At 35.7% G+C, this 21,692-nt stretch overlaps 1 protein-coding gene across 4 annotated transcripts; it reads left to right on the forward strand.

Annotated features, from left to right (window-relative positions):
- Nucleotides 1–391: 391 nt before the first annotated feature.
- On the forward strand, nucleotides 392–21,199 carry E(bx) (nucleosome-remodeling factor subunit NURF301 E(bx)). Of its 4 annotated transcripts, none has more exons than XM_018505611.1 (24): nucleotides 392–2,697; nucleotides 3,269–3,551; nucleotides 3,806–4,014; nucleotides 4,138–4,494; nucleotides 4,666–5,823; nucleotides 5,977–6,167; nucleotides 6,329–7,814; nucleotides 7,965–8,100; nucleotides 8,728–9,047; nucleotides 9,172–9,309; nucleotides 9,391–9,498; nucleotides 9,656–9,861; nucleotides 10,099–10,341; nucleotides 10,655–10,868; nucleotides 11,027–11,335; nucleotides 12,154–12,342; nucleotides 12,502–12,705; nucleotides 12,891–13,227; nucleotides 17,036–17,240; nucleotides 17,782–18,041; nucleotides 18,353–18,520; nucleotides 19,819–20,014; nucleotides 20,354–20,438; nucleotides 20,577–21,199. In XM_018505611.1, the coding sequence occupies exons 1-24, from the start codon at nucleotides 1,623–1,625 to the stop codon at nucleotides 20,777–20,779; spliced, it is 8,280 nt and encodes a 2,759-aa protein (XP_018361113.1). In that variant the 5' UTR covers nucleotides 392–1,622; the 3' UTR covers nucleotides 20,780–21,199. The 4 variants fall into 4 exon arrangements, with proteins under 4 accessions (XP_018361113.1, XP_018361115.1, XP_018361112.1 ...); XM_018505613.1 differs by having other exon boundaries at nucleotides 9,656–9,786; nucleotides 12,472–12,705; XM_018505610.1 differs by having other exon boundaries at nucleotides 12,472–12,705; nucleotides 20,577–21,198.
- Nucleotides 21,200–21,692: the final 493 nt, after the last annotated feature.

Below are 21,692 nucleotides of genomic sequence, written 5' to 3' on the forward strand. Positions count from 1 at the left end.
AAAGAGAAAAGATTAATATCGTACAAAATTTAGTTAAAAAGAGCAAACCTTCGGTTTCTTTATTATTTCTGATCAAATTTTCTGTCGAGAATTTTCGTTTTTCTCACTTATATTCCTTACTTCGAAATTTCCTTATCCATCGAATCGAGACTCGCGCGAGATGGTTGAAATCTCGAGCAGACTCGAATCTTTGTAGATGGCGCGATAGGAATAATTGGAAAGTTTGCAATTCGCGCGAACGGCTTCGCGAGCGAAGTAAAAGGAAAGAGGAACAAAAAAAAACCTCGCGATTTCGTGTCATCAAGATCGACATCGCGCGACCCACGAGGACATGAATTTTGCCGAAACGAGACCGCGAGAGGTTATCGATCGAGAAACATATACAAAATGGCGGCGTCGCGCCATCGGTAGTGTCCTCTATCAACGAATTCTCGCACAATCGTGTATCTGTGGCCATCCTGGACTCGTGCACTCCTAGAAATATCACGATTAAAACATACGAAGAAACGGATTGTGTCGCCTGTTTCATTGTAATCAGCATCGTTCATCTATCATCGACAATTCTCTCATCGTGCACGCGTCCTACGCGAGTCCGCGTTGCTCCGTGCTCGCGAGATTGCGGTTAGAATTACGTTTTTTTCCTTTCGAACGCGCCCGTGGCGCCACCTATCTTATACGTCGATCTGACAGGGAGCAGCGGACGGGAAGATACGGTGGAAGCGATTGGAGCTCGCAGGCGTCTCGGCTGAATCGAGGAAATTTGCGCGATCCAACGTGGCGCGGCCCACGACGTTCGTCGTCCGGATAATCGAGGACGTCCCGAGGGTTTCTAGAGACATCGTGATCGAGCGGTACGTAGAACGACGGTCGCCCGGTCGTCTTTTTCGTCGTAGCTGGTTGCCAAACGGCCGACATGGCGGCAGAGCGATGAGCCAATCGCAGCGCCGCTCTCTCGTGCTGCTTCGCCATTCAACGACGACGTCGACGACGACGACGACTCCATTCGCCCGCTGCCGCCACCGACATTACCACCACCACCGCTAACCAGCGGCGCAGCTAGAGACCCCCTTCTGGCGTAATTCGCGTCGCCGATCTCGCTATCTCGAATTTGGCGAGTGCTTTTTTTCAACGTTACGCACGGCGGCGCCGAACGAGGAACGGCACCGCGAACGGGAGTGCGACGTGCGGTGACGTGCACGCCGCGGGAGCATCGCGTCGCGCCGATTGTGTTTGGTCACGTGACCGCGCCGAACCGACCGTCGGCCGTGAGAAATGGCGCAAAGATCAGAGTGCATCAGACATCATGGATGGAACCAGCTCCTTTCCGCGGCGATGTCACTTGTGTTTGTTTACAAGCGTGCGAGCACGCGCGCCACGTGCTGAGTGAGGAGGCAAGATCGGGAGAGGAGAGGAGAGAAGAGGTGAGAGAGACGAAGAGAGGCGGTGAGCGAGGTGTGCGGTAAGAGGGAACGGCTGAACGGGACAGGTAGGCCCTCACCGACAATCCCCCCCCGCGTGGAAAATCGTATTCTGAAAAAGCGAGGTTGACGGCACCGGTGCCGGCGTGAGGACGGCAACGACGACGACGATTATCGAAGGTACCACGGCGACGCACGACAATAATGACGGGCAGAGGCTCGAAGAGGCGGGGGCGCCCACCCAAATCCGTGGTGATGGAACGTCCGAAGAAATTCCAGTATCACCTGATGAAGAAGCCCAAGTATTTACAGAACAAGACAGCCGTTGCGCTCGGTGGTGGCGCCGAGACGCCGGGCTCACAGCCAAGCACACCGACGGCATCGCGTCCAACGTCGCCGTCAGTCGAGAGCGAGGAGAGCAGCAAGCGCAGCACGAGGAATCAGCGTAAGTCACGTAGTGGTCGTGACCGACACTCTCGCAAGGGTGGTCATGCCGGATCCACAGGTGGTGCCTATCAGCGTCGTGGTTACAACCCCAATGTGGACTATCATGATTCTGAATATCATTATGGCTCTGATTTTGGCGATGAGTCCAGCGAGAAGAGCGAGCCGGACGAAGACCCGTTGCCGACCGATATGGAATCTTCCGAGAGCATAGATGAACCCGATCCCTCGAGTGATAGCGATTTTTCACTGTCCAGTTACAGTACCACTAGTGGCACACCCAGAAAAACTTTGCTCGCCCAACAGCGGCCGCCTAGTCCAGAGCCGTTGTGGTTGCAGAATAGAGAACTGCCACCATTAGTGTTATCCAAGTCCTCGGATGATCTGTTGGTCCCTAAAGAACTGGTCATGCCATCGCTCTCCATCTACGAAGTACTCAGGCACTTTCGCAGCCTGGTACGTCTCTCCTCCTTTAGATTCGAGGACTTTTGCGCCGCTCTTATGTGCGAAGATCAAACTAATTTGCTGGCGGAGATTCATATTATGCTGATCAAGGCACTGTTGCGAGAGGAAGACTCACAGCAGACGCATTTTGGTCCACTGGATCAAAAAGATTCAGTGAACGTTAGCTTGTACTTTGTGGACTCCATGACATGGCCAGAGGTGCTACGTTCATATGTGGAGAGCGATAAGGGTTTTGATCAGAACATTTTACAGACATTAACCACTACTGAATATCCTTTTACTGCCATCGAGGATAGAATCAAGGTCCTACAATTTTTAACAGATCAATTCTTAATAACAAATCCCGTGAGAGAGGATTTATTGCATGAAGGTATAATAAAATACATTTTACATATGCATAACATTTATATTCCATAGCTTTTTGTAAATACATACTTAAAACAGCATGATTATATCCAAAGTCGGCAAGGAAAAAATTTACTGTGTCCTTGCTGATGTATCAGTTACTTGTACAATAACAGATATTTTTAATCAAAAAAGATGCGAAATTAAATAAAGTTGATGCTTTATATTTAAATTATATGTCTATTAAGATAAGATTTATTAAGCTTGACATTATTTGAATACTTCTACAATTGATAAATTGTTATTTGCAATCGAATTTCTCTATTTTATAAAAATTATTTAGAATTACATATTTTAAGAATATATTACACAAATACTATTTTTGTGTGATTTTACACTTTATAACATAATTTTTTCATCTAAAATTTTATGATTTAAAATCTATTTTTTTTTTGCAAAATTATTGATATTTTAAAGTTAATTGATTGTTTAAGTTAATTCCTTCTATTCTTGTAAAATGTTGTAATGACAAAATACTTAAAATTTATCAAGAAAGAGAGAGAGAATGGAATGGACAAGATTTATACATTTTCCAGGAGCTATGCATTATGATGATCACTGCAGAGTATGCCATCGACTAGGAGATCTGTTGTGTTGTGAGACTTGTCCAGCTGTATTTCATTTAGAATGTGTAGAACCACCTCTGGTCGATGTTCCTACTGAGGATTGGCAATGTAGTACATGTAAAGCTCATAAAGTGATCGGTGTCGCGGATTGTATTCCTGATGTTGAAAAGAACGGATCGTTATGTAGACAAGAGCATTTAGGATTCGACAGACATGGCAGAAAATATTGGTTTCTTACAAGAAGAGTGTTTGTGTAAGACACATTTTAATGTACCTGTATGTCTAATTAAGATTTTGTAAAATTTTAATTAATTATCTTTTGTACTTATATTTAAAATATTTTAAATTATGTCTCTATCTTGCAAAAGAAATATTTATAGAATTTTACGAGATGTTTTCAGTAAGAAATTATAAATCTGAATACAGAAGACAAGCAAAAGACATGCTTCTATTTTTATATGCGTACGCATATAATTTAAAATTTTTATTATATATATTTTTTTTTAGTGAGAGCGAAGACGGTGAAGTGTGGTATTACAGTACACCTTTACAATTAGAGGAGCTAATGCTTGCTTTAGATCAAAATGAAATGGAAGTAGCGCTTTATCGTGAATTATCAGATTACAAAGAAGAAATAGTCCGACAAATGGAGCTTACAGAGACCATTACTAATCAGTTTAAAGGAAATAAGAAATCATATATAGAAACAGAAAACAGTAAGATCAATCTTCCTTAATTAACATTATTTTTTAAATTTCTTTTAATTAACATTGAATATCAAATTCTATGTGTTAAACAATATTTTAAAAAATAATTGCCTCTTGAAATATTTTCTTTAGATCTTATACAAAAGATACAAAAAGAACGACAAGAGAAACAGGAGAAAGAGGAGGAAGAGAGAAAGGAAAAACAAAGGCAGGAAGCTGAGGAAATGATACGCAAAATGCACGAGAGTACAGATGCTCTTGATGAACGTACTACTGTAATGACGGAACAGGGTGAAACAAAAATCTCCAGTGACGAATCGATTCCAGCTACACAAGTACCTGAGGTGATCGGCGAAACTGTTGAGGTCGACGCCGAGGCGTCAAACACGACGAATACAGATAAAACTACGAAAACTAGTACCTCTACATCATCATCTGAAGACATTGACGAGGACACGTTAGAAGGAGAGGAAAAAATAGGAAAAGACGGTAACTTTTATAATACAATTCTGTAATATTGTTGTGAATTTTGTTGATTTCTCCATATTAGAAAATTTTCTGGAGAATAGATTTGACTTTTATAGAACATTTAAACTTGTTTAAATGATTAGACATTGATTCATTGTATTCGTATATATTTACAATAATCTTTTCTTTCAGGCAAAAAACATACTATCGTGACGAGATCGAAGACTGGTTCGTTGCAACCGCGAACCTTTAACATGGACGACATAAAAAGACGAAGCATGGCACCGTTATCGAAGGAAGAGCAAGAGAAGTTAGACAAGGGTCTAAAAGATTCCGAAAGCGACGGAAACATCAGGGTAACGCGTCAAAAGGCACATCAAATCGCGTCTGGCACACACTTATTCAAATTGGGCATGGACAACAACTTTAAGTCATATGTCAATCAGTACAGCACCAATCCTATCGCGCTAAATAAGACTCAGAGAAACGAGGAGCGCGATAAGAAACGTCATTTGTCGCACAAGTTTTCGCTTACGCAAGCGTCGGAGTTCAAGTGGGTGGGTAGTTTGACGGGTACTCGTGCTCTGTTAGTCAGTACTCTACGTCAAACGATCCTACAGCTCGAAAGCAATATTCAGGCGTCGTTTATGCACATCAATTGGCCACTACTACGTAAACCATGGACTACGGCGGTGGGATCATGCGTGAATCCACGAGACTTTGCACGCACTCTCATTGTCTTGCAAGCATGCATTAAGTCTGTCGTATTTGCGAGTGTGTGGCATGATCAACTCGGCCATGTGAAATTGCAACGGGTGACTGCGCTCGAACGCGAGGAGAAAAAGCGTCAGGACAAAAAGGAAAAGAAAGAGAAAGAAGACGAGGAGGAGCGTAATCGGCTCTTTAATTTCGTCAAGTACACACTCGGCTTAAAGCATCAGGTATGGAAGCAGAAGGGCGAAGAATACCGGGTGCACGGCCAGGGTGGTTGGCTCTGGGTGTCTTCCAGACGCCGTCACCGAGTCTCAGACATGACAAAGACGGGCTTACGAGTCGGTCCACAAAAAATTATGGTACAGGTCAAGGATCAGAATGGCCTGAAAATTCTTGCGCTCGACCCATCCACTTATGAATTCCTCATCAAAGAATATTGTCCGAGTAAGATAGAGAATGGTATTGTAAAACAAGAAATCAAAGAGGAAGGAGTAGAAAATGATACAATAAAACAAGAATGTGATATGGAAAATGTAAAAAAGGAGCCTACAATTGACAGCAAGACGAACGGTGTTAATTCTTCTCCGGTGAAACTGGAATCCCAGGTCAAACAAGAAACAAAGATGAATTTATCAAGTATGTAGCAAATTTAATGAATTTGAATTTAATACAATACAAATATTTTTCAACAATTTTATTAATGCAATTTAGTACAATTTAAAGACTATTTCTAAAATAGACATGCATTTTATTGGTAAAAAACACTAAATAGAAAATCTCTTTTTTCAGTTTTAGCTGGCATGAAAATCGAAAAAGTTTTTACTCCGATTACTGAGTTCGAAGAGATCAACATCAACAAGGCACTAACCACTTCTGGAAGATTACATTATCCAAAAGTTGCGAAAAAGACAAAAATTGATGATTTCCTGGCACGCAGAACACATTTAAAGTTTTTGGAAGAAAGAAAATTATTGCAATCTGTGAGTATATATATATCTTTATAAAATAATATATATAAATAATATAATTCACAAATCTGGAGATAATTTATATCATTCTGATGGCGTAAAAAATGTTAATGTTATACTTTCTATTACTTTAAAATATCTCCATCATTTTTTTAAATTCGATATTTTTGCAGGCAAAGGCAAAAGAAGTAAGTCAGACACCAAATCAGAAAGGCGGAGATGGCGATTGCTCGGAGGTAGATACGGAAAATCACGAAGAAAATGATACAGATAGTACCGTTGGTGCTGGCGGAGACGGGCCTCAGCAAGGTCTTTTGTCGACGCCTGCCGGTAAGCAACAGCAACAAATGAATAAAACGGCAGTAACAACTCTCTCTCCGTCTTCGAAAGAAATGCTGGCGACGATTACCAAGCGCATCCAGCAAGTGCGCTTGCAATATTCGACTGCCTTGAAACTCTGCAAGAACGGTAGCTGTTACTCGCGCTATTGTAACATGAATAACGCCAAAAATAATGCCGTGCAAGTTAATACCACGCAGACCATCACTCCAAATATCATCGACACCTGTTATTCTCCTTTGTGCATGCGAAAGGCGCGACTGAAGCGCGATTTGATCGTTCTATTACGCAAGGCAAACGCTCTGAACAACAATCAATCTGCTTCATTATCCTCGCCACAGACCTCGCCAGTGACTTCCGCGAAAACAGAAGTTCCTCCTGATGAATCAAAAGACGCGATCAAACGGGATTTGGAATCGGTGGTGGCAACTAACTGCAACGACGAAGCAGTAAAGATGAACACAAAGGATAACGTTTCTTCTCCAAAGAAGATAAAACTCGAAAATGAGCATACGGAGAATTCTAACGTGACTACCGTCACAACAAGTAACGTCGTCACTACCACCACAACGATTACGACAAGTCAGCAGACGGTGAAAAATACGGACGGCGTAACGCAGGAACATTCCGCCGTTAATCGTAATTCGACGACCGTCTCATCGGAAACTATGACTACAACAACAAATAAGAATGGTGCAAAGACAGTGATAATCGTGAATCGTAGAGGAAGGACAGTGCAGCGAAGTACGTTTGTCAAAGAATTGCATGCTGACGGAACCGAGCGAATATACACGGCAACATCAACAGAGGGTAAGCTATATCTGAAAAAAGTGGTGAACACGACGGCTGATCGTAAGAAAAAACGCACACCAGTCAAATATCCACTCTGCTCGACTTTCTGCACGAAGAACAAACAACGCAGTATATTAGTACTTCCTCGGCATGAATTGAGGAAATTATCCCGCGTCGGTGGCAAAACACCCGTGCAAGGATTCCATCATCTAGCCAAGGCAAATATGTCAGTATGGCCATATCCTTGTCCCAGACCCTTATTCAAGACTTGCTGGTTGTACAGAACGGTTGGTTTAAAGTCGCTAGCCGCTGCTGCAATTCAGCTGAGAATACTCTGGGCTTGTCTCAGATGGGATGACATGGCAGCCAAGCCATTGTCCACTGACGGTAAGAATCAGATTACCACCGACACGGAGATCATGTCACTGGAGATATTGAAACATCGACATGTCGGGCAGTTCCTCGACAGAGCTCAATATCTACGTAGAAAAGTCGTCATACCGCTTGAACTTCCAAAGCAAGTCAGAGGTGTGTATAGACAATAACTGTATTATTAAAAAGTCTCAATTATGTGAAACTTATTTAATTGACAGTTTATTATAGTTGTATATGTCACAAAAAAGTAGTAACATAACTTTTTTTCAAGTCATATTCACATTATGTACAATACTTTTGCAGAGGTAACGTCTATAAGGAGTGGACTGAGAAAAAGAAAGCGTCCCGAATCTCCACAAAGCACCAAACCACAAGTTACTGAGGAATGGGTCGATGAAGATAAATTAGAACTATGGGAGATCAAACAATATGGTGACAGGTAAAGATCAAGAATGATTAATGCAATATGTGTCTTTTATTGAAATATTGCATGTTATTTCGTATGTCTAATGTTGTTTGTCAAATTCTTTCTGAAATATTCTTTTTATCTTTACAATTACTGTGTGCCACTGATCGTTTTCATCAAGCTTACTCAAGTTTTAACTAAGGAATGTTACACGTTGATGATTTTTATATTATTCTTAGTATAAAAATCAAAATATTTTTATTAGAATATAATTTTGACGTGTAATAATCTGAATTTGTACATTACACTTAAATGAGTTGGTTAAAATGTATTAAATTTAAAAATTATAAAAATTTATTATTTGTGACAAGTTTTTTATATTTAATGTATTATTTATGTTTTTTGTATAATTTCTTGTACAAATATTTTTCTAAAATTATCACAAATCTTGGGAAATTAAAATGCATATTCCATATGTATCTCTTTCGTTTCGAACAAATTGCGATATCTTGTAAAACATGTCGCTTTTTTGTAATTCATGCCAATGATATCCTAGTATGGATCTAACCTTCAACCAAAGGCTGAACCTTCAACCTTTAACCGCTTGCTTTCTTCCATTGGGAACTAACCCTTCGCTTGGTGTGTCTGTCCTGTCTCCAGGTTAGAGAAGGCTAATGCGCAGATTATTACTAGGAGTCGCTCAGGTGCACCACAGTCGGTGATCGTCAGTAGTGGAAATAAAACCGTCACTACTGTTACCACCACCAGTGGCACAGCTGGTCTAACTGGCGATCAGCTTGTGAGCGGCAAAGCAACACCAGAAGAAATTAAAGAAAAGATGGAACAGCAGTTGCGCATGCAACGGGCGGCTCATCAACAAAAGCGTGCTTTGCATGAGATGACTGTTAAAAACCAATCCGGAAACTCGACGTCGTCTGCTACCTCTCACATTGTTAAAGTTACAACCAATTCCTCCTCTGGTAAGCTGACTAAACTATATGTGATAAATCTATAAGGATGAATGTACATAAAACGATATTTGTTCTTGTTCGTTAAAATTAAGGTAAACTTTAATTATATTAAAAGAGATTACATTACTTTTAGATGGTACCGTTAAATTAGTTACAAAAGTCCCGATTCCGGCGAACCCAAGCAGCAATAAGTCGCAGTTGACTTCTCTTCTAACAACTCCTACACAAAACAAAACGTTCATCGGTACAAGACGAATTTATATGACGAAATGTAAGCCATTTGTTCTTGCGTTTGAGCAAAGAGATTATTTGAGATTGACTTTGTATGAATTATCCTATTGCTTTATTTTAGCTGCTGATGGAACTACTAAGGTTGTATCCGGTCCTACTAGTATTTTACCGAAAACGCCGCCAACTCCAGGGCTAAGCCAGCAATCTGTAATTAGGATAACGCCAACAAGTAAGTCTATTTGTTATTTAAATTTAAAGTAATATTAATTATAACTTAATTAATTATAAATGAAAATCTTTTTCTTGGTTTCGAAATATTAAAATGCAAAATATAAATTGTCTTTCTGGAAGATTTTTTCTTAATTCTCTTAATTGTATTCTTTTAGGCACTAATGTCTCACCTGTGCCACAGAGAGTGCAAATTCTCAGAGGACCAGACGGGAAGTTGCAAGTACGTGGCTTGTTGCCTGGCCAGCAGTTGGTTCAAATGCCGGATGGAAAGCTGCACGTGGTGAATGTAAGCCAAACTGTGGGCACCACAGTTGCACAAAGCGCTCAAACGAATTTGACAACATCTACAACTACTTCACAAGTAATTTATTCAAAAACACATCATTTGAAAACAATCTTCTGATCGTGGAAGAGTGATGTATAAAAAGAAACTATAATTAATCAATGTAATAGAAATCAATGATATAGGATCCAAAAATAAAGGAAATAATAAGTTTGTTTATAGAACACTATAACAAATTACATCAGGGTCAATACGAGTCTACAAGTGTGAATGTTTATGCGACAATTTTTATTTATTATAATTGATATATTTTAGACGAAGACTGTGACCGCCGTTAGTACTAAAGTGGCAGCGACTGAGAGTACGTCTGTCATTAAAACCAGTCCGAATGCAAAGACAACAACGAGCTCACCGCAACAAGCGCAAACGCCTCAGTCAAACTATTGTGTACAAACTGTTCAACGAGTAAAATCCGCGACCATGACTCTGGCACCCGTCTCAACAGCTCAAGGAACGAAGAATGCTATCGTAGTCACTAACACAGGACAAACCGCACAGGTGATTACTCTTTCAATTAACTTGAATCGAATCATGAAATGATTTTTGAATGTATATGGACCTAATAAAAATTGCTGAAAATTTGGCAAAATACTAAATATGATAATCTAAATCCAGTAGTTTTATTTAATTAAAAAAATTTTATTTTTAAAAATTACCTTAAAAAACGTTGAAAAAACTTAATTGAAAGAAATATATAGAAAAAATAAAATTACAAAGTTTTAGAGACTTGGAATTAATTACAAAAAAAATATATACATATAATTTTTATAATTATATAAATTTATATTTATATAAAATAAAAATATTGTAGGTAATATCTTCTGGTGGACAAGTGATAAGTGGAAATCCTATAATGGTCGCCACGAACGCAAACTTGGTCCAACAATTGGCGTCAGGCAAGGCTCACTTGACTACAATCGGCAATCAAGTTGTGATACGTAATGCATCCAATCAGATTGTGCATGTGAACTCTCCTAATGGCGGATTTATCGTGAAAGGTACTGTCGCCACGAATAAACAACAAGGTTAGTGTTATTCTAATTAATCATCTGCACTTTTTTAAAGACAAGGCTAACTGAAAATTCTCATCGAAGAACTTACATTTCAACAAAAATTCGCTTAACAAGATCTCTTTCATATATCTCGAAAATTTTATATACTGAGAATAAATTTATGCTTTTAGCTTTGCAAACCACGCCAACTTCGACAGTTGCACAATCATCCACAAATACGAGCCCAACGACGACTACCGCAACGTCCACGGCGTCAGCAACGACAACTCAGAGTTCCGCCACGACTCCGATTCCAGGGAGTCTTGAGGCTTCTTTACTGGTTGGACAACCACCCGGTACAATAATCAAATGTGTGACGGCGCAAGTTATCAGTACAGCTGAGGGTCCACGAATTGTGCTGCAGGGTTTAACAGGCTCGGATTTCACGCCACAGCAATTAAATATGGTGCAACAACAAGTTAAACAGCAACTTCTGAAAGGTTGGTTTTTGAGGATCTTTAAACCTTTATGGGCAAATGTTGCAAATTTGCAATGTTCATTTTAAAATTAAATTTAGGATAAAAAAAATTCGAGGTAAATTTGGGATCTGTACAAATTAGTAGATTTAAGAACTAAAGATAAAAATATATGTAGCATTGAATACTGAAGTGATTCTATCTGCCAGGGATGCATTTAAAAACAACATCCAAATGTCTCCGAGTATTATTTTATTCTTGTTTAATATTCGATGAACAACAAAGATAAAATGATATTCAAAAGCATTCGGCTAGTGTTTTCGAATGCAGCCCAGAAAAGCTATACACCACTGTGTGTGTATGTATATTATATATATCGATATATATCGATTGCATAAATATCGATAATTCTTTTTTCGTTTGTAAATCATTTTCTAAGCAAATGCAGTGAATTTTTTTTTATGACAAGATGTCATCCCTAGAAGGTTAAAAATATAATTTATTAATAAGTTCTACATGGCATCAACATTTTTGACTGGAAACATACCAATTTGTTTTTTATTCCCTGAACGTTATGGATCTACGTTATTGATCGAATTAATTGTATTTATAGTCAGTTTATAAGTCATCATGTGTAAAGTTAGTGCTTAAAATTGATGAAATTTTCATGATAGGATTTATAATTGTGTTTATTATTTTTTATCATCTTTTCCTGATCTTGTGTACATTATAAATAAAATTTTGTTTAAAATGTTGATTTATAAAATAATTGGCTACAATCATTTTTGCATAAAACATCTGGTCAACATTGTGTCGAATTATAAACTTTAAATCGATTTCAGCACACGCAGCGACTGGCAAGCAAGGCGTTTTAGGACCAACAAAGATTTACTTGGCTGTTCAACCGGCCCAATCATCCAACAATAATCAGCAACAGCAATCACCGACTACACAGGCTTCATCAGTTGCAAATACTCCTGTACCGGCCACTCCAAAACAGCAACAGTCAATTTCCCCATCATCTACCAATGGTACATATACTTTTAATTTTTTGTTATTGTTCAGAAAATATGCAATGATAATAAATATTCGTATATAATCCTGACAAAATAATTACGAATATTTTACATTATTTATTATATATATATCTCTTTTATTAGAACCGCAAAGCGCTATTGAAACCATTCCAGAAACTCCGCAAGCGACAACGCCAAAATCGACAGAAAAACCAAAAGTAGTCGTTCAGCAAGTAGGACGTGTAGCAAACGTGACAGAAGACGACACACAAAAGGCAAATATAGCTAATGGACAACAACCATCATCCCAATCCGTGAAAGAAGGAAGCGATTCATCTTCGAATAAATTTATACTAACTCCAGATTACATTCAACAAAGTTAGTATGCAAAAAATGGAACATATATATTATGTTTTTATATAAAATTTTTCAAAGATGTTTTCTTATACCACAAAATTTTCTAAAAGCATGTTTTTTATATTAATGATTTTTTTGGAACTTCTTCGAGAAAAATTTCTTACATATATTCTTGCTTTAAATGCTCTTATTTATTTTTGATTTAGCGATTAAAAATGCTTTGAAACAAGAGAATCTGAATCCAGAGATAGAAGAGAAATTGTTGCAACTGCAACGTTATCAGGAAAAGCAAATGAAAGGTGGTGTAGAAAATTCAGTAACTAGCAATCAAACTCATAATTCACCTGCGGCAACAACACCGCGTCCGCCTTCGCGCAAACGACCGGCTCCGTCGTCGAACATTCCAGCAACAGCAGCAACGACAACACCGACAAACGCGCAATCATCGTCCAGCGGGATTGAAGACAAAGATGACAAAGACTGGGTGGAAACACCCAGGAAAAGACCAGCTGTGAAGCAAGAAAATCGCGAAACGACCCAAAAGTAAGCGTAACATAATCAAGTACGGTGTTACACCACATAACATCAAATACAGTGGAACTTCGAAATAGCGCACAAAATCGCTTCCATACACGTTAAATGTAGTAATAAGTAAACGAGGAATATAATGAGGAATATAATGAGGTAGTTGTAGCCTCTCAATAAGTCCCAGTATGAATTTCATGGTTGATATTGCTGATATGTATGATGAGACTACGTTATTATTATAATTCAAAGCGAACCACGCGCTGTTACGAGGCTTCAGTATAGCATGGATTCAAACAGCCATTAACATAGCTATTAACAATACAGTAGCACAACGATTTTTTCTAATTTTGATGGTTTTCTTAAAATGATTATTGAAGATACATTGGAAATTGTAAATATTTGAGATATAATTTCAATTCGAGAGTTGGTCGATCCTGAGACAAGACAAGTTAGTCAATCCTAAGATTTTCATTATCCAACCAGAAGCGACCGCGGCTAAGGCTATCTTCGTCTTCAGGATCAATCAGGAAACGAAGATAAGGCTATCCGCGGTTGTTTCTGATTGCATAACAAAAAAACGCTCCTGAAAATTACTTATTACATAAACAATACCATATTTGTATGTCCCACGTGGAAATGTAACATAAATTCTTTTCTTCTTTGTTTTATCTTCATTTATATCATTTTCTTCTTTCCATCTTATAAATAAGCAAAGTTGTGTTACTGTATTATGCTTCGCTATAGATTTTGTAAAGGTCTAATTGCTCGTTTCAATTTTTAAAACGCGACAACTTTATATTATAGTTGCTAACATTTATAAATTTATTTCTGCTGATTTTTTTACTTTTATAATTTTTATAATTTTACAATAATTAGGAATATAATGTAAAATAATCAGGAAATATCATTAAAATGTGTATATAATATTATATTTAAATATATATATAATATTATATTTTAAAAATCAGACAAAAAAGACAAGAAAAAGGAATTTATGTATAGTTCTGAAAGAGTGAACTCCCCGATTTTCTTATGGCTTGACATACTACTTTATTTTGGTGTGCTGATTACCAATATGATACTGAATTGGCGACAAGGTCATTTTCAAGGTCAAATATTTAAAAACCGATTTTTTTCACATTTCGCGCGAAAAGTCGTGGTCATTTGCCGCACAATCTGGCTAAGCGTTACTACTTGCACGCAAAGCAACTCTCACCTTCCCCCTGCTTAGGAGCGCACAACTTCCATGCCAAGCGATTTCCACCCATCTCCCCTTCCTGTTTGAGGAAGCACGACTTCCATGCAAAACGACTACCATCTCATCTCCTCCCTGCTTAGGGGCTCACGACTTTCATACAAAGCGACTCCCATCTCACCCCCCTCCCCCTGCTTGGAAGCGCACGATTTCCACGCGAAGCGACTTCTACCCCACCTCCCCCCTCCTGCTTAGGAGCGCACGTGAACCGCACGAAAAATGTGGAAAAAATCGTTTTTTAAGTATTTAATCTTGAAAATGACACGTTGATTTTTCTTGCATACCATTTATAAATAAAGAGATTTTGAAAAGAACGAATCGATGAGATTGCTTTAAAACGTTTGTAAAAATGAACGAAGATTCTCCTTATCTCCCCTGACAGTCAATAAAGAGTAAAAAAAGGTTCGTGAAATGAAAATAGACTACGCATATTTTTTTAAGGGAAATAAGGATAATTTTCGTTTATTTTTACAAGTTTAAAGTATAGAAAGAAGGGTTTTGGAGTTAGCGCTGAAGGCAGTGTGCGCAAAAAATAATTTAAAATAATTTAAAATAATTATTTTTTAATTATCTTAGTTTCAATTTAAAAAAGAACGAACAATCGTACGTTTCGGCCCTAGTTCGAACCATCTTCAGCGGAAATTATAAATGTAATAAATATAAATTGAAGAACGAATTAATTCGTACAAATGTAAATAAATTTTTACAAGCAAAAATTCGGAACGCCGATGGGTTCACCACTGTCACCCATAATAGTGGATTTGGTTATGCAGGATTTGGAAAATAAGATGCTTGAGACATTGGATTTTCCTATCTCCTTTTATTTTAGATACGTTGATGACCTCGTTATGGCTGTACCTTCTCACGCTATTAATGAAATTATAGATAGGTTTAACAACTATCACCCCTGTCTACAATTTATTAGCGAAATAGGGGGAAATAAGATCAATTTTTTAGATACCATCATTATCATAGACAATGGTAACATCAAATTCGACTGGTATCATAAAGCGTCATCTTCTGGAAGATATCTAAACTTCTTGTCACAGCACCCTGTTTCCCAAAAAAGAGGAACGGTACTAGGGCCCGTTTCTACTAACGCAGTTTAAAGAGTTAATCCCTAGTGACATTTGATTAACCAAAATTTAGCAAAATATTGGTTTCTACCAACTTTTTTCTTTAAACTGAGTATTTAAACGTATTTAAACTGAGTTTAAATTGAACGGCCAATTTTGGCCGTTTAGAGGCAGTTGAACTGCGGTTAAGAAATATTACTAGTGTCAAACATATAACCTCGTACTGTCATCTTCTGACGACGAGGATATTATTATTGAACAATTTAATAGAAGAAAAAGAAGATTTAAACAACGTATTAATTATTTTGAGGAATTGGACGATATAGAGTTTAAAATGCGATTTCGATTGAGTAAAGCATCAGCGTTAGAAGTTTTAGAAAATATTAAAATTTTTTTCTGAAATTATCTTACGAATATTTACAATTACAAATATAAATTTAAAATTAATACAAATAATTCTTTTTTAAGAAATAAAGCAGTATCTTCTATGGAGCAATTGATGAATTTTAAAATTCAGTAGAAAATGTACTATTAAACTTTTGTTCTATTATTTTCCAATATTTATTTTCCAATATTTATTTTCCAATATTTTCCTTCTCTTTACAGGTTATCATATCAGATCTTTTATTTTCTATCACATCTTTATAATGAGTTACTAAATCTATTAAAATAATTTTCTCGGCCTCCGAAAATTCGCAGCACGTTTACGTTGTTTATTACTTATTACGTCTTCTACGTTCATTTTTAATTTAATTTGTAACGTTATGTTCCTTACACGAGTAACACGATGCTGCACGTTGCCGTACAATACTGTTAGAACCAATATTGGACCAATCAACGACTGAGATTAATTTCTTTAAGTTATGACACATAGGTTGTAAGTTTAGCTAAACGTTTCCATTGTAACGTTGGTAGAAACCAATCAGCATCAAATCTAAATTTAGTTTTAACGAAAGTTTGACTAAACTGGAGAATAAGGCAAAAGTAGTAAAAACGGGCCTAGGCCTTACAGATAAAGCATTTTTACTCACATCCTGAGTCAAAAGGCATTTTTATTCTCACATCCCGAATCAACAAAAAAATTTAGAAGCGATTGTCAAAATTTTAATGAACAATGATTTTAATTGAAATTAAAACTGTTAAAATAAACTATGTATCTTATATATACAGTATAAATAAATGAACGTATTTTATATATATAGTAATAAAAAATTAATAAAAGAGATTTATAATAAATGCATCAGAACAATAATAAATTATTTTGTATTATAATTATAAGTATTTTTATATAAGTGACTTGTTTCATTGCAATGGTATTCGTATCTTATTTTATGCGGTACTTAGACTGCTTTTCTTTCAAGAGACACAAACATCTTTCCATTTTCCTTACATTCAATAAATAATGAAGAATGTTCATTGACTGTGTGTCCTAAAAAGAAAGCAGCCTTAAACTGTCATCTCTATTTTTAAATAACATTAAAATTACTTCTAGAATGCCGAAATTATCGGAGGCATTAGATAACGAGTCGTCACCTAAAAACCGATCGGCAAAATTGAAAGATAGTCAAGAGCAGCGAAGAAAACAGCAAGTATTTTCCCGAATGCAAGTTTTATTGTTCCGGCATAAAGAACTTCTTAAAAAAGATATTCTTAAAAAGAGAGCGTTACTTGAGAAAGAACTTCAAATTGATATACAGGTAATGGTAATTACAATTATTAATAAGTAAGTAATAAGTCATATTTCAAGTCACAACTTTATGTAATGTAATGTAATAATTTGAGATCTATGTTACGCGCAGTTCCATACATTATCGAATTAAACTTCAAACCATATTTTGCCTCATATAGACTGCAATATTTATTCAATTTGTTGTAAATCATACATTTGTTTAGTTTGTGATTTGTAACATTGCTCAAAAAAATTTGTAACTTTATTTTGCAACATCTTTTAGCGAAACATTATTTGTGAGATGTTGCAAATTGAATAATATGATATCAAAATGTTTACAATATGGATTCGCTTAATAATATGAACACTAAATGGTTTAATTAAAAATAAAAAAGATACTTTATCACTAAATTATTTTGAATCAAGAAATAACATTTTATAACAATATATATAAATATGTGTACACAGAAATACAACTTTATTTAAATTGAAGATAAGATCGTGAATTAATCCTTGAGGATTAGAATATTGTCAGGATTTTTGTAAAACGCGAATAAAAATTTTTGCAGAAGGACTTATCGGCGGAGCTCGCTACAAGAACGAAGGCAGAGAGACACAAGCAGGATGAAGTAAAAGTTGGGAGTGCGAAGCGAAAAGCAAATGCTCAAGTGGCTCAACAGGTCAGCCCATCCAATCGGAGTGGTAGCAGACCGAAAAAACATAAGAACCAAGGTAACAGTACAACGCCTCCTGGTGGTTCGACAACCACGACTCGCATCAAGAAAGAGAAACTGTATTGTTTATGCAGAACTCCTTATGATGAGACCAAGTAAGAGCATAAGATCATATAAGCCTGATTGAATTTTAATCAATTTATATTTGTTCTTCGTTGTGTTTCAAAATTATATAATTTTATTTTAATCACAAAGTATAATATTATGAGATCTTAATTTCGTTTATGCGATATCCCTGATCTGAATCTTACGGTCAACACTTGTAAAGTAGAGAATCATAGTATCAATAAAATATCTTTTTGGTTAATTCCATTATATTCAAATTTAAAAAGAGATTTAAGATTTTAATATCAATCATAAAATATATTATATATAAAATTATATAAATAATTCTCTTTCTTTAAAGATTTTACGTGGGATGTGATTTATGCAATAATTGGTTCCACGGTGACTGCGTGGGTATAACGGAAGAAATGAGCAAGTCTTTGTCAGAATTTGTTTGTACAGAATGCAGACATGCGAGAGATACACAAGAATTGTATTGCCTGTGTAAACAGCCTTACGACGAATCTCAGTAAGTGCATTACGTTATTAAAAAATTATGTTAATAATAGAAATATCTAGTAAAAAGAAAGAAAGAGAAAATTAACTATGATGCTCGACCTTTGTGGAACCATGTGTAATCCCAATAGATAACAATGATAATATAATTTACTTAATAATTAGTAAATAATATACTTAGAAAAAATTAACGTTTCTTTTTATTTTATATAATTAGAGCAATTTATTTTATATATATAATGTGTGTGTGTGTGTGTGTGTTGCGTGCAGACGTGCGTGTGTGTGTGTGTACATATTTATTTATGCATGCCTTAGTATTTTTAATATAGTTAATATGCAATGCTAATATCAAATTATATAACTAATATATAATTAATTTTTAATTTTATATTTCTAATTATCTATTTTTTATTATACAAGATGTAACAGAGCGACCATACCTGGTTAATTTCTTGAAAAGTACGCATTTTTTTGAAAAATGTGTCAGACAAAAGTTGTAGAGTTCTAAGTGGTGCATTTCATGGTAGTGTGAATATGATCTTAAATAACGTTATCAAGATCACGTAAAGATTACCTTGAAATTTTTTAACGAGAACTATCATTTTATATTACATATTCTTGTAGCTGACATCAAAATCTTTTTAAAACGCTATAATAAAGTTATTTTTTATTAAAAACTCCAGATATACGATTTGAAAGTTACAATACCACCGGCATTAACATTCTACAAGGTGTCCGATTGATGGCTAAAACCTTATAAATATTGTTCGTAGTCAGGACGTTAACGATATATATCGAAGTCAAGGACATTGGAAATTATCCCTATTATATTTACACTAAAATTTCGTTTTTACGTTAAAAATAAAAATAAGAAAAACGATTTCCAGTGGCCTTGACCTTGACATATGTTGTTAAGATCTAATTGTGAACAATATTCAGAAGGTTTTAGTTGTCAGTCTGATAATTGGGAGAATGTTAATGTCGGCAATGCTATAATTTTCAAGTATTATAACTTGAAAAGTTCTTAATGAAAATTAAATTCTATAACTCGTTTTAAAAAGCTCTTGACGTCAGCTACAACAACATGTAATAAAAAATGATAGCTTCCGTTAAAAAATTTCAAAGTGATCTTGACGTGATAACGCTATTCAAGGTCATACTCACATAAAATACTTTATTTAGAATCCTACAACTTTTGTCTAAAACATTTTTCAAAAAAATGTATATTTTTCAAGAAATTAACCTGGTACGGTCGTTGTTACACTATGTGCAGTTAGTACATTTAAGATAACGCATATATCCTTTTTTAAGATTTTACATATGTTGTGACAAATGCCAAGATTGGTTCCACGGTCGATGTGTTGGTATTCTTCAATCAGAGGCCGACAACATTGACGAATACGTTTGTCCAAATTGCCAGCGTAATTCTTCGGTCAACTTCGCTAATATGAAGAACCTTAACGCAAAAGATCTTGATCTGTTGAAGAAATTAATTAAACAAATACAGGTAATGTACTATCTTTATCAGAATAGTATCGATATGATTTTGATTTCTATAAATTGTTTTAATTCTAGTGAAAAATACATCTTCAATAAAAATTCTAAAATATAGTATAATTATGTGTGTGTACAGTTAGTTACTAAAAATTATTTAAAATAAGTTTTTTTATTATTTATGATTGTTTTATTTATTATTCATTAAAATAAAATAAATAAAAGATGAAAAAACTAAATATAATATTCTGTTGGATATATTGAAATAATAAAACACTGCCAGATTAAAAATCTTAATTCAAAAGAGGATTAACATTCATACTATTCAGAATGTACAATTTAATTATTTTAGGCTCATAAAAGTGCATGGCCGTTTATGGAACCAGTAGACCCTAACGAAGCGCCAGATTATTACAAAGTGATAAAAGAACCAATGGGTAAGTATCATAACTATCACTTCAGTAATCTATTTCTTTCCTTAGCTAAATCATCTTGATACGAAAGTATAATATATATTTTTTTAAATGATAATAGTTTATATATATATATATATAATGTAATTATTTTTATTTTAGACTTGCAAACTATTGAATTGAGGATAAATGATCGATCCTACAAGAAACTCAGCGAGTTCATCGGTGACATGACAAAGATATTCGATAATTGTCGATATTATAACCCGAAGGAATCACCATTTTTCAAATGCGCCGAATCCCTGGAGACGTACTTCGTCCACAAGATTAAAAGTCTGAGGGAGAAATTCTCGGAAGGGAAGTAATTCAATCAAAAAGGTCGATAAAGCGCTGTGGAATCGATCTGAATCTAAGTGAATAGTGCAGTGCGTTTTACAGAATACAGAGAATGGAAACAGTTGTGCCAGTACACGTAGAAAAATTGAAACTCTCTCTCGGAATAGACTTAAGTATGTAAAAGTAGAGAAGGCACCGGTCTCCGCTATTTATTATAGTTGTGTGAACATTTTCCTTTTCCCTCCCACTTCCTCACTGCAGTTTATGAGTTTTCAGTTCCAACTGTGCTGTATGAAATGTGAATTTTAGACCAGAACTTACTGCTCGCAATTGATTTTATCTACGAGAATATACGTAGGTTTTGCCATCTACTATTGCGTAAAAAAGGGAAAGTAAGCCATAGCACGATCATTTTTTTAATAATTACGTTATTAAAATATAATATATAATTATGTAACATAATTCTTCTCTTCATTATCGAAAGTTCTTTTTATTCTTTTTTTTTACATGTTGAAAAATAAGAGCAGACCGTAAGGGCCGCTTTTTTTTCTTAACACGCTCACTGTGGCTGTCTAATTTATCTCTTTTACAGTTATGATGTCAATCACTCTTAGTCACTCTTTAAACTCTCTTTACACTTCCTGCAACACTTCAAATATAAGAACTTTCTTCTAAGAAAGTGTTTTGCAGATAAATTCAAAATAACATTTCACGAGCATGTACACGAAAATATTCGTAAGTTTTATGTCTCGCGAACAGTGAACGTGTTATTATGAAGCCGCATTCGAACTGTATGAAGTACAGAATTTCCTCTTTCTTGCGTTATAACATTATGTATTTTTTATGCAAGAAATGAAAGATTTAATTGTTAATTGAAAAGGAATAAGTGGAACAAATTTGTAAAATATAATGCCCATGAGCATAAAGTTATATGTAAATGAC

The sequence above is a fragment of the Trachymyrmex cornetzi genome, unplaced genomic scaffold (genome assembly GCF_001594075.2).
Source record: "Trachymyrmex cornetzi isolate Tcor2-1 unplaced genomic scaffold, Tcor1.1 scaffold21, whole genome shotgun sequence".
Classification (NCBI taxonomy): Eukaryota; Metazoa; Arthropoda; class Insecta; order Hymenoptera; family Formicidae; genus Trachymyrmex; species Trachymyrmex cornetzi.